Source organism: Ceratotherium simum, chromosome 1, assembly GCF_057802395.1.
Source record: "Ceratotherium simum simum isolate JZ-2026a chromosome 1, ASM5780239v1, whole genome shotgun sequence".
NCBI classification, from domain to species: Eukaryota; Metazoa; Chordata; class Mammalia; order Perissodactyla; family Rhinocerotidae; genus Ceratotherium; species Ceratotherium simum.
Window position 1 is genome coordinate 32,933,680 of NC_141900.1, and position 14,324 is coordinate 32,948,003.

At 39.7% G+C, this 14,324-nt stretch overlaps 1 protein-coding gene across 1 annotated transcript in view; it reads left to right on the forward strand.

Moving 5' to 3' along the window:
- LOC101397172 (ATP-dependent translocase ABCB1-like) overlaps positions 1-14,020 on the forward strand; it is a 36,866-nt gene extending 22,846 nt beyond the window's left edge. Inside the window, 7 exon segments of the mRNA XM_087434054.1 lie at positions 1,447-1,560; positions 1,708-1,818; positions 2,010-2,135; positions 2,245-2,448; positions 2,760-2,930; positions 11,978-12,139; positions 12,998-14,020. Coding sequence (XP_087290180.1) covers positions 1,447-1,560; positions 1,708-1,818; positions 2,010-2,135; positions 2,245-2,448; positions 2,760-2,930; positions 11,978-12,139; positions 12,998-13,249 — 1,140 coding nt within the window. The 3' untranslated portion in view covers positions 13,250-14,020.
- The last annotated feature ends 304 nt before the right edge of the window (positions 14,021-14,324 follow it).

Consider the following 14,324-nt stretch of genomic DNA (forward strand, 5'->3'; position numbering starts at 1 on the left):
TGCAGACCTCTGTGTAAGCACAGAAGGCTTGCCATTTGATGCTATCCTCTTTTATTTAAAGGCAATGAAATAATTCACACGCCAAGCTCAGTCTGTATCTTGATCTAATAAAGTACATGCTGTGCGAAGAGTCATTCAGTTCCACTTTCATAGGCCAGGCACAGGAATATTGAGTTAATGATAGACCATCTTTTGTTGAGTCCTTTCAAACAGTTCCCTTTCTCAAGAACCACATTTGTAATGTGTATATAATAATTGCATCTCTTGTTTTTTCAAACTGTTGCCTCATCGAAAATGTGTGAGGCTGTTTAGTTAAGAATGAATTTTACCAAAAAGCTCTTATTAGGATAGTGATGCTGTGGGTGAACCTAGGTTGTGACAAGAGGTGTATTCTGCTTAATTGTGATGTAGATAAGCAGTTTCAAGTCCAGTATTCGCTGAACCCAGATCTGCCTCACACACTGCAAGCACCCAGAATAGTAAGAGCTCAGGAACTGATATCAAGCCGACAGGGTTCGGATTCCAGCTGTGCCACTTATTCGCTGTATGATTTGGGGCGGCCACCTAGACTTCTCAAGCCTCCGTTACCTCTTCTGCCAAATGGAAATGACAGGAATGACGTGCCGTAACTTTTAGTGTTGTTGTAAGGCCTAATTGCGAAAACGAGTATAGAATCACTTAGCAGAATTCCTTCTACGTAAATTATTGGGTAACCTAATTCCTGTGTGATTTAGAACAAAATGAATAGTGGCACTAGTTCTCTTTAACCCTGACGAGAAACCAAGTCAAGCCTTTACCAACAAGAAACTGATTAGGGCAAAATTGAAAAAAACCAGAAACCTGTTTATCAGCCTCCAAAGAGAGCACAGTCTGGTAGAGGAACAAAAGACTTAACCTGATCAAGAGTAATGCCTTAGGTGTGTGTGCTTTATAGTTTACAAAATAGTTTCATATATACTGTTTCCTTTGATACAACAATTCCTTTAGAGTAGGGAAAACAGAATCTTGACTGTTTTTGCAAATGAAGAAATGGAAACCCAGAGACCCTAGGAGAGTTGCCTGAGACATATAGCCAGTTAGTGCTTAATCCGATTCGGACCTGGTTCTTCTGCCTCTCCTTCTAGTCTTTGTTTCCAAACAGTTTATACACTGCTGATGATGTAAACCAAAATTCTTAGCTCTAAATAAATATAAATCTAGTCTATTCTAATCTTCTGGTTCCTATAGAACTTATATCATTGTTTCACTGAGCAAGTAAGACTAATTCTGCATTGTAAATTGAAAAGAATTTTAACTTTTAAAATGTTTTCGACACTTAGTATTCATCAGTTGCCTTGCCATTTTAAAATTTAATTAGCTGTGTTAGAAGAAAGAAGCAGTATGAAAAAAGTTGTAGTAAACACTGTCTAAGTAACTTGATGGTTTTCCTTCCTTCACTTTCCTCAGGTCTTCTTTTCTGTATTAATTGGGGCTTTTAGTGTTGGACAGGCATCTCCAAGCATCGAAGCATTTGCAAACGCAAGAGGAGCAGCTTATGAAGTCTTCAAGATAATTGACAACGTAAGTCTGGGCTAGCCATTTATCCATCTTTCTAAAAGTATTTCTAGTTAGAAGTCGGTGTCTTTATCACTTAATCCAGCTCTCCACAAATGTCACTAAAAGTAGTTATTGTAACCTAGTAATCTTCTGAAATTTTCTTCTGTTTAGAAGCCAAGCATTGACAGCTATTCAACGAGAGGGCACAAACCAGATAATATTAAGGGAAATTTGGAGTTCAAAAATATTCACTTCAGTTACCCATCTCAAAAAGAAGTTCAGGTACAATGATAAATGATTAATCAATGATTCAGCAATGTGTTGGATGAAGACTTTCTGATACTTCCCTTTAGATATTGTAAAAAAAAAAAAAAAAAAAAAAATATGTAAACCTAGTTTTGAATTGAACTGTCAGTTCATAGTCCCAGTACCTGTGAGTGGCCTTTAAGTTTACTTGTCTTTTGTCCTGGTAGATCTTGAAAGGCCTCAACCTGAAGGTTCAGAGCGGGAAGATGGTGGCCCTGGTTGGGAACAGCGGCTCCAGGAAAAGCGCGAGAGTCCAGCTGATGCAGAGGCTCTATGACCCCACGGAGGGCGTGGTGAGATGGCTCTTGCGGAACTAGATGCTGTAGCACTCAGCAGTTCCCCTTGTAGATCACACGATACAAATCTGCAGTGTATGAAGATCACACTTGCTCTTTATTTCAGGTCAGCATCGATGGACAGGACATTAGGACCATGAACGTAAGGTATCTTCGGGAAATTACTGGTGTGGTGAGTCAGGAACCTGTGTTGTTTGCCACCACAGTAGCTGAAAACATTCGCTATGGCCGTGAAAATGTCACCATGGAGGAGATCGAGAAAGCTGTCAAAGAAGCTAATGCCTATGACTTTATCATGAAACTGCCTAATGTAAGTCCTTCCTGATCTTTGTCGTGCTCGAGGTTCACAGAATAGAATGCTGGCCTAATGCGTAAGAAGTTAGGAAACTATTATAAATTGGAGGACCCTCCTAAGATAAGAAATCAAGATTACTTCAGATTTAAAGCTCCAGGAGCACGAACTAGTAGCAGGATAATTTCAAAAATTGGAGTTGGTTATTACTAAGTGTAAGGAACTGGACATTATTGCCCATGAGGCTTGGCTTGTTTATGGGATTACTTCCCATCTTAAAGGGTGAGCTAACTCTTTTGCTAAATCTTCCTGTGTTTTCTGTGCTGTAGAAATTTGACACCCTGGTTGGAGAGAGAAGGGCCCAGCTGAGTGGTGGACAGAAACAGAGAATCGCCATCGCACGAGCCCTGGTTCGTAACCCCAAGATCCTCCTGCTGGACGAGGCCACATCAGCCTTGGACGCTGAGAGTGAAGCAGTGGTTCAGGTGGCCCTGGACAAGGTCTGTGAGCCTCAGTTCAAACCGACCTGATTTATAAGCATAAGAACATCCCACTGTGAATTCTTCTTAATATTATTTCTGATCGCTTCTAAAGTGATCCCTTCAGCTATCAAAATAAAATCGTCAGGCCTCTTTGCATCTATTGGTTTAGTTTCTATTCATTTCTCTGGTGTTTTTTCCTTAAGTAGAGATGAATAAACTTTCATTGAAAAGTACTTGCTAATTTTTAAAATTATACAATGAGAAATACAGACTCCAGTGAAAATTGGTCTTCATTGTGATCTTGAAAACTCAGCCTTAGAGATAACCCCGTTGTTTAGGTTTTGTGAGTTTTACTGTCGTCAACAAGAGGAAAATATAATCTGAAGGTTCACATTTGGTTTCCAAGATGTTAAATGCTTGTTGAAGACTGCTGGGGACATGAGCAACCTTTTATCCCCAGGAGGGGGGCTGGAGCCAATGATGTTGGAAACTTACCGAGGCCTTGAAATGTCCTTGACTATCAACAGAGTTTGAACTTCCTGCAATTCTTGAGTCCATGTGACCCATTCACCAAATTGGATTTGAGTGCTCCAGCTGTGCCTGGCACTGTGCTTGGTCTCTGACATGTAGTGGTAACCAGGCTAGCTCTGTGAGGACAAGGAATGTGGAGAGTTTTTAACCCAAAAGTGCTCTGAGGTGAAGTGTCACAGTACAAGTCAAAGATAAACTCGTATTTGTTCCAACTCTCCTCCTCTCTAATAATAAAACAACACTGGATCTTCCTTTAAACATCCTGTCAGTGTGCTTAATGAATTGTTGAGGGAGGAAAAAGCAGGTTACTAAAACTTTTCTGACCCACAATAGAGACAAAAGGGATTGTGGCTACTTTATTTCTCTTCACCTTGCTTATCTGTAATTTCACATCTGTGTTTTCTTACTATTCTGCAGTGGATCTATGTATTAAATTATAAATAAAAACAATTTTACAATTTGCATTTAAAAATAATTTTTCTTCAGAGGTGAATTTTGGGGGGAATCCAACATGATCCCCTTTGCTTGAAAACATCCAAAAAATTGATCCATTGTCTTCTCTACTTCACAGTTGCTGCCACCTAATTCTTCTAATATATATTTTTTTATCTTCTCAGAGTTTTCCACTTCTCTTTTACACATTGATCCTAATACCTTCTTTTGTTAGTTTGTTTTGAGAATTTTATTGCTAGTTCCTGGAAAGAAATAAAGAGTAACAGGGCTGGCCTGGTGGCTTAGCGGTTAAGTGCGTGCGCTTCGCTGCTGGCGGCCCGGGTTCAGATCCCGGGCGCACACCGACGCACCACTTCTCCAGCCATGCTGAGGCCGCGTCCCACATACAGCAACTAGAAGGATGTGCAACTATGACATACAACTATCTGCTGGGGCTTTGGGGGAAAAAATAAATAAATAAAAAGAAAAAAAAAAAAAAGAAAAAAAAGAAATAAAGAGTAACAAAAATCTTAAGCATTGCGAAAGTTACAGAGGTTAAAGAAATCTCAGAGAAGTTCATGTTATCGGGCTTTGTTCCTTATTAAAATAAAAGTGAGATTGGGCATTTAAAAACACTGTCATAAGCTCTTCAAATTTTCCACAATGCTTCTACCTAGTAGTAAGTGTCCTTTATTAGGCATTTCCTGTGTATAGGTCACAATGCTTTATGAGCATTATCTTAGTCATCGCAGTTACTCTCATTTTGTGTATATGAATAAACTAAGCCTCATACAGGTTAAAAGATCTGGATAAAATCCTGGAATTCATAAATGGGAGAACTAAGATTTGAGTTCAGATCAATGTGATGCTGAAGTCTGGACTTTGCTTCCTCACATTTATGGTCCACCTTGACCATCCACTGTCCTGTGAGATAGGACATTATGATGCCCAGGACTGATCGCTAGCTAGTAAGCACCAGTACGGCACACTGGCGTATGTCTGCTCTGATTGCCCAATGCCTGGGCTGTAGGCTTTTTTTACTTTTCACAGCCCCTGCTTATTACTATAAACTTAGGCTGATAAAGATTAAGTGAAATACTTAGAGGCGGGGTGGAGTCAAGATGGCGGTGTAAGCAGACTCTGAACTCACCTCCTCCCATGGACACAGCCAATTTACAACTACTCGTGGAAAAATTACCCCTGAGACAGAACTGAAAACTGGATAAGAGGAACTCCTGCAACAACGGACCATCCTAACTGAGGTGGAAGAGGCAGAGACTCACTTCTGGAGAGGAAAAACGCCGCCTTCACAAGCCGCCAGCTTCACGGCCGCCGGGAGCAGCTCACAGGGACGCAGCCCTCCCTGGAGGCGCGGGGCCCTGAGCCAGGGAGCGCCCCCGTTGTGGGCATTTTGTGGACCCAGCGCAATCGAGACCAGCGGCATGATATCTGACTGTGCCTGCTACTAAAACACTGGGGAGCACCCCCAGAAAACCCGGTTCACAAAGAAACTAAAACTGGCTCTTAAAGGGCCCGCGTGCAAACTCACCTGTTTCAGGAAGCATCCTAAAATCACCAGAAAGAAAGGTGCACTGTGCTTTGGTGACAAGAGACTCACCTAATAGGCCCTGAGTGCATCTCGGTGAGGGGTGAGACCTCTCCAGGGACTGGGACATTGGCGGCGGCCATTGTTGTGGCCTGGTGTGGGCGTGCTGACACAGACACCATTGGAGTTCTCCCTGAGGCCTGCTAGCCCAGGGTCTGCCCCACCCGCTAGAGCACCGATTTAATCCAGCTCAGCCAGGGCAGGCAGCCCACCCTAGAGACTAGCCCCACCCAACAACAAGCCCTCGGGCAACTTGTGGGCCTGCATAGATTGGTGACTGGATTCTCTGCAGCCTGGCAACTGAGCCGACTTGAGCGGGGCAGGGTGTGCACAAGGAGCGGGTGGAGAGTGTGGGGCGGTGGCAGAGTGTGTGGGGCTCCCGCCGAGGAGAGACTGGGTCTGCTTGGGGAGGTCAGGGTGCTCACACGGGGCAGGACTGTGTTGACTGTGTGTGTGGACCTGTGGCGGCAGGGCTTGTCAGCTGCAGAAGACTTGTGCTTCTCAAAGACCCACATAGGAGGTTTGCTCCACCTTCCAAAACCTGAAACAATTGGGTGCTCCTGTGCCTGAGGCCAGCATCACCCAGCTGCAAGCCTCAGAGAGCTGACAAGAGACCTAATAGGCTAGAGGCTTACAGCAATTGTAAGGCCCTGAGCCTAACAACCTGCCATGCTGGGGGCCTACTCACTTAAAAGAAATACTGCAACACAAATGTGGTATTAGAACTTGCAGCCAACTGTGCTGGGGCTCCCCACACCTGATAAAGAGACTGAAGGGCCCACAATAACTACAAGCAGCTGAGCATTACAACAACTGGCCAGGAGCATAACTCAGCCTCCCTGGGCGCCTACAGGGAGAGCAAACAGGCCACAGCAGAAGGATACACGTAGCCCACATAGAGGTCACCCCTGGAACATTGAGAACTGAGGGAAGCACACTGCAGGACTCCTAAGGCATCACTTGTATAGGGTCACCTATCCAAGAGCAGGAGACATAGCTGACCTACCTAATACGTAGACACAAGCACAGGGAAAGAGGCAAAATGAGGAGGCAAAAGAATACATTCCAAGTAAGGGAACAGGACAAAACCCCAGAAAAGGAACTAAGTGAAACAGAAATGAGCAACCTACCCGACAGAGAGTTCAAACTAAGAGTGTTAAGGATGCTCACTGATCTGGGGAGAAGAATAGATGAACTCAGTGAGAATGTCAACAAAGAAATGGAGGATATAAAAAAGAACCAATCAGAAATGAAGAATACAATACTGGAAATGAAAAATTCATTAGAGGGACTCAGAAGCAGAGTAGAGGATACAGAAGAACAGATCTGTGAGCTGGAAGAAAGACTAGAAGAAATTACCCAAGGTGAACAGGTAAAAGAGAAAAGAATTAAAAAGAGTGAGGACAGTCTAAGGGACCTCTGGGACAACATCAAGCACACTAACATCCGTGTTATAGGTGTCCCGGAAGGAGAAGAGCGAGAGAAGGGGTCAGAGAATCTATTTCAAGAAATAATAGATGAAAACTTCCCTAACCTAAGGAAGGAAACAGACATCCAGGTACAGGAAGCACAGAGAGCCCCAAACAAGATAAACCCAAAGAGGCCCACACCAAGACACATCATAATCAAAATGTCCAGAATTAAAGATAAAGAGAGAATCCTAAAAGCCGCAAGAGAATGTCAAGTTATGTACAAAGGAAACTCCATAAGGCTATCAGCTGACTTCTCAGCAGAAACCTTACAGGCTAGAAGAGAATGGCACGATATATTTAAAGTGCTAAAAGGAAAAAACTTACAGCCAAGAATACTCTACCCAGCAAGGTTATCATTCAAAATGGAAGGAGAGATCAGAATTTTCCCAGATAAGCAAAAATTAAAGGAGTTTGTCACCAAGAAACCAGTGCTACAAGAAATGTTAAAAGGACTGATTTAAGGGGAAAAGAAAAGACCACAAATAGGAAAAATTATCTATTTCCATGATTAGAACGTAATGGATACAAATGCACAACAAAGAGGTTAGATATGATATCAAAAACATGAGGGAGGAGGGGAGTTAAAGAATACAGCTTTCAGACAGAGGTCAAACTAAAGTGACCATCAATTCTGTATAGAAGAAGAAAGGAACAGAGAAGGACTACTAAAACACTGAGAAAAAAAAAAAAAGTTAAAAAATGGCAGTAAGTACATACTTATCAATAGCTACTTTAAACGTCAATGGACTAAATGCTCCAATTAAAAGGCATAGGGTGGCTGACTGGATAAAAAAACAAGACACATATATATGCTGCATACAAGAGACACACTTCAGACCTAAAGACACTCACAAACTGAAAGTGAAGGGATGGAAAAAGATACTCCACGCAAATGGCAATGAAAAGAAAGCTGGGGTAGCAATACTCATATCAGACAAAATAGACTTTAAAACAAAAACTGTAAAAAGAGACAAGGGCATTACATAATGATCAAGGGAACAATCCAACAAGAGGATATAACACTTGTAAATATCTACGCACCCAATGAAGGTACACCTAAATATATAAAGCAATTATTAACAGACATAAAAACAGAAATAGACAGTAACACAATAATAGTAGGGGACTTTAACACTCCACTTACACCAACGGATAGATCATCCAAACAGAAGATCAATAAGGAAACATTGGCCTTAAACGACACACTACAACAGATGGACCTAGTAGATATATACAGAGCATTCCATCCAAAAACCGAAGAATACACGTTCTTTTCAAATGCACATGGAACGTTCTCCAGGATTGATCACATATTAGGCCACAAAACAAGTCTCCATAAATTTAAGAAGATTGAAATAATACCAAGCATCTTTTCTGACCACAAAGGCATGAAACTAGAAATCAACTATAGGAAGAAAATCAGAAAAGCCACAAATACGTGGAGATTAAACAAAATGCTACTGAACAACGACACAGTCAACAGAGAAATCAAAAAATACCTGAAGACAAATGAAAATGAAAATACGACATGCCAGAATTTATGGGATACAGCAAAAGCGGTTCTAAGAGGGAAGTTTATAGCGATACAGGCCTATCTCAACAAACAAGAAAAATCTCAGATAAACAATCTAACAATGCACCTGAAGGAACTGGAAAAAGAAGAACAAACAAAGCCCAAAATCAGTAGAAGAAGGGAAATAATAAAAATCAGAGCAGAAATAAATGAAATAGAGACCAAAAAAACAATAGAAAAAATTAATAAAACCAAGAGCTGGTTCTTTGAAAAGATCAACAAAATTGACAAACCTTTAGCTAGACTCACCAAGAAAAAAAGAGAGAAGGCACAAATAAGTAAAATCAGAAATGAAAGAGGAGAGGTTACGACAGACACCTCAGAAATACAAAAGATTATCAGAGAATACTATGAAAAGCTATATGCCAACCAATTTGACAATCTGGAAGAAATGGATAAATTCTTAGAATCATACAACCTTCCAAAACTGGATCAAGAAGAAGTAGAGAATTTGAATAGACCAATCACCAGTAAGGAGATCGAAACAGTAATCACAAACCTCCCCAAAAATAAAAGTCCAGGACCAGACGGCTTCCCTGGTGAATTCTACCAAACATTCAAAGAAGACTTAATACCTATCCTTCTCAAACTCTTCCAAAAAATTGAGGAGGGGGAAGCTCCTAACTCATTCTACGAAGCAGACATTACCCTGATACCAAAACCAGACAAGGACAACACAAAAAAAGAAAATTACAGGCCAATATCACTGATGAACATTGATGCAAAAATCCTCAGTAAAATACTAGCAAATCGCATACAACAATACGTTAAAAAGATTATACACCATGATCAAGTGGGATTTATCCCAGGGATGCAGGGATGGTTTAACATTCGCAAATCAATCAACGTAATACACCACATTAATAAAATGAAGAATAAAAATCACGTGATCATCTCAATAGATGCAGAGAAAGCATTTGACAAGATACAGCATCCATTTATGATAAAAACTCTGAATAAAATGGGTATAGAAGGAAATTACCTCAACATAATAAAGACCATATATAAGAAACCCACAGCTAATATCATCCTCAATGGTGAAAAACTGAAAGCCATCCCTCTAAGAACAGGAACCAGACAAGGATGCCCACTCTCACCACTCCTATTTAACATAGTACTGGAAGTCCTAGCCAGAGCAATCAGGCAAGAGAAAGAAATAAAAGGGATCCAAATTGGAAAGGAAGAAGTGAAACTGTCACTATTTGCAGATGACATGATTTTATATATGGAAAACCCTAAAGAATCCACCAGAAAACTTTTAGAAGTAATAAACGAATACGGTAAAGTTGCAGGATACAAAATCAACATACAAAAATCAGTTGCATTTCTGTACACTAACAATGAAGTAGCAGAAAGAGAAATTAAGAATACCATCCCATTTACAATTGCAACAAAAAGAATAAAATACCTAGGAATAAACTTAACCAAAGAGGTGAAAAACCTGTACACCAAAAACTATAAAACATTTCTGAAAGAAATTGAAGAAGACACAAAGAAATGGAAAGATATTCCATGCTCTTGGATTGGAAGAATTAACATAGTTAAGATGTCCATACTTCCTAAAGCCATCTATAGATTCAATGCAATCCCTATCAAAGTTCCAACAACATTTTTCACAGAAATAGAACAAAGAATCCTAAAATTTATATGGAACAACAAAAGACCCCGAATAGCTAAAGGAATCCTGAGCAAAAAGAACAAAGCTGGAGGTATCACACTCCCTGATTTCAAAATATACTACAAAGCTATAGTAACCAAAACAGCATGGTACTGGCACAAAAACAGACACACAGATCAATGGAATAGAATCGAAAGCCCAGAAATAAACCCACACATCTATGGACAGCTAATCTTTGACAAAGGAGCCAAGAACACACAATGGGGAAAAGAAAGTCTCTTCAACAAATGGTGTTGGGAAAACTGAGTAGCCATATGCAAAAAAATGAAAGTAGACCCTTACCTTACACCATACACAAAAATTAACTCCAAATGGATTAAAGACTTGAATGTAAGACCTGAAACTGTGAAACTTCTAGAAGAAACATAGGCAGTACGCTCTTCGACATCAGTCTTAGCAACATCTTCTCAAACACCACGTCTGACCAGGCAAGAGAAACAATAGAAAAAATAAACAAATGGGACTACATCAAACTAAAAAGCTTCTGCACAGCAAAGGAAACCATCAACAAAACGAAAAGACCACCTAACAATTGGGAGAAGATATTTGCAAACCATACTTCTGATAAGGGCTTAATCTCCAAAATATATAAAGAACTCATGCATCTTACCAACAAAAAAACTACCAACCCAATTAAAAAATGGGCAAAAGACCTGAACAGACATTTCTCCAAAGAAGATATACAGATGGCCAACAGACACATGAAAAGATGTTCAAAATCACTAACTATCAGGGAAATGCAAATCAAAACTACAATGAGATATCACCTGACGCCTGTCAGAATGGCTATAATTAACAAGACAGGAAACAACATGTGTTGGAGAGGATGTGGAGAGAAGGGAACTCTTATACACTGCTGGTGGGAGTGCAAACTGGTGCAGCCACTATGGAAAACAGTATGGAGATTCCTCAAAAAATCAAGGATAGAACTACCATATGATCCAGCTATCCCACTGTTGGGTATTTATCCAAAGAACTTGAAAACGCCAATTTGTAAATGTACATGCACCCCTGTGTTCATTGCAGCGTTATTCACAATAGCCAAGACTTGGAAGCAACCTAAGTGCCCATCAAGGGACGAATGGATAAAGAAGATGTGGTATATATACACAATGGAATACTACTCAGCCATAAGAAACGATGAAATCCAGCCATTTGTGACATCATGGATGGACATTGAGGGTATAATGCAAAGTGAAATAAGTCAGAGGGAGAAGGTCAAATACCGTATGATTTCCTTCATTAAGTAGTAGATAATAACAACAATAAACAAACACATAGGGACAGAGATTGGATTGGTGGTTACCAGAGGGGAAGGGGGGAGGGAGGAGGGTGAAAGGGATAATTCAGTATGTGTGTGGTGATGGGTTGTAATTAGTATTTTGGTGGTGAACATGATGTAATCTATGCAGCAATAGAAGTACAATGATGTACACCTGAAATTTTTACAATGTTATAAACCAATGTTACTGCAATAAACAAAAAATTTAAAAAAAAAATGCGAAGGCAAAAAAAAAAAAAAAGAAATACTTAGAGGCTTACATCATATTAATGTGTGACTATCATATGTGTGCTTATATTTATTATAATAAAATATCACTTCAAGCCCTTATCAACTGACTATACATTTATTGAAATGAGAGACTACCTTATATAGCTTAGACAGTTTTACAATGTCCAAGGCACTGGTGTTCAGTAAATACGTAAGTTGAATGAATGAATTTTTGCATATAATTATTCGTATATTCAAAAACCAATTTTTTCTCGCTTCAGGCCAGAAAAGGCCGGACTACCATTGTGATAGCTCATCGGTTGTCTATACTTCGAAATGCTGATGTCATCGCCGGTGTGGATAATGGAGTCATTGTGGAGGAAGGCAATCATGATGAACTCATGAAAGAGAAAGGCATTTACTTCAAACTTGTGATGATGCAGGTATAGTCTGACTCTAGATTTTCCTAAAGTATCTGAGGAATCAGGTGATTTTGCTGTGTTTGATGCTATAAATAAACCGTACTTAACTTGATTATCTTGAAGAGTAGGGAAAAATACTTGAGGATTCAGGATCAGACCAATGTTTTAAATATATTTTCTGCTCTTGAAAGAAGGGGAAATTAAGAAAGATAATTAGAAAAAAGGATTGAAAAGTTTCAAAAGATTTAAAGCTGAGTTGTCCACTCGCTATGGTAGACGCTAGAGCTATGTGGCTATTGAGCACTTGAATGGTAGTTGATCTGAATTGAAGTGTTGTAAGTAGGACGTGCATCCCAGATTCTGAAGACTTAGTATAAAAAAAGAATGCAAACTATCTCACTTAAGTTTTTACATTGATTACATGTTGAAATACTAACATCTTTGATACATTATGTTAAATAAAATATATGATTAAAACTGATTTTACCTCTTTCATATTTTTTTATGTGTCTGCTGAGAAAACTTTAAGTGACAAGTGTGGCTCACAGTTTGGCTTGTACCATGTATCTGTTGACAGCACCAGTCCAAAGCAAATTTGGTTGAGCCAAATACACCCACAAAAAGGAGATGATGACATAAGATTCTTGGAATGGATGTCGTGTTGGATCCATGTATCTTATTTCAGCATATTCAATGGGAATCCTTCTTATTTAGTGGTTTAATTTTCAAATATATCACAAAAAAAGAAACAGCTGTTTAACTTTATCCTTTCCTGTAATTACTTATAATACCATTTTCCTTGATATCTGATGTTCAGCGATTAATTGTCATTGGTTAACTGAGCGTAACCAGCTTATGCCCGTTTCTTGTTTATTTTAGACAAGAGGAAATGAAATTGAATTTGAAAATGCAATTGGTGAATCCAAAGGTGAAATTGATGCCTTGGAAATGTCTCCAAAAGATTCAGAATCAAGTCTAATATAAAGATCAACTCGCAAGAGTATCTGTGAACCACCAGGCCAGGAGGGAAAGCTTAGTACAACAGAGGGCATGGTATGGAGGAGGATGTCGAGTTCTGGCTTCACCCCTCCTGTTGTAGCTTCCTCATTTGGTGGGCTAGGGTGGAGTTAGGAGAGGGAACAAGAAAGGGTTATCCAGAATCCTCCTGTCCTATCCCCTAGAGTGTTCCACAAACCACAATCTCAACAGTTTAGACTCGGTTTAGCATTTACGACTGAGATTTATAGGACAAGAATTGTAGAATTAGAATTTATAATATAAAGAGACAGACCATAATGGTTCTTCAAATATAAACATTTCTATTCTGTTTATCCCTTCTCGTAAATATTCGTCATGTTCCAAATGTCGGGTAAAAGTTAAACGTTTGTAGAAACATCATTTATTTCTTAAAAAATAAAGCAATAATATAACAGACTTTCAGTACTTTTTTTAAGCTAAACTGCCATCAGTTGATAAGGAAATGGGAATAGGCTATGGTCATTTATGCAGGGGCTGGCCCAGTGGCTTAGCGGTTAAGTGCGCTCGCTCCACTACCGGCCCAGGTTTGGATCCTGGGCGCACACTGATGCACCGCTTGTCTGGCCATGCTGAGGCAGCATCCCACATACACCAACTAGAAGGATGTGCAGCTATGACACAACAACTATCTACTGGGGCTTTGGGGGAAAAAAGGAGGAGGATTGGCAATAGATGTTAGCTCAGGGCCGGTCTTCCTCAGCGAAAAGAGGAGGATTGGCATGGATGTTAGCTCAGGGCTGATCTTCCTCACAAAAAAAAAAAAATTTTATGCATTTGGAAAAAGTGTCCATGATTACATCAATTAAGTATCAATTCTGTTTTTAACTAGCCTGTGGTAATATTTGGTGTTTTTCATGATGAAAATGTATCTGCTGTTTCCTTTTGGAGGATTCTGAAGCTGAATATACTGAATGGCCTTATTTTGTGGTTGGCATATTTTGTGCCATTATAAATGGAGGACTGCAACCAGCATTTGCAATAATATTTTCAAGGATTATAGGGGTAAGTGTTTATGTCCATTTTTGGATTACCTGTGAGTCCTGACTGAAGAATGAACTGTTTGTTTGTAATTGTATACATAAGCCACAAAAAACATGTACCTTCATATGAAGCTAAGCAGCTTGAAGATGTAAGAACAGAAGTCTGGTTTGTGATAGGAAAGCTAATT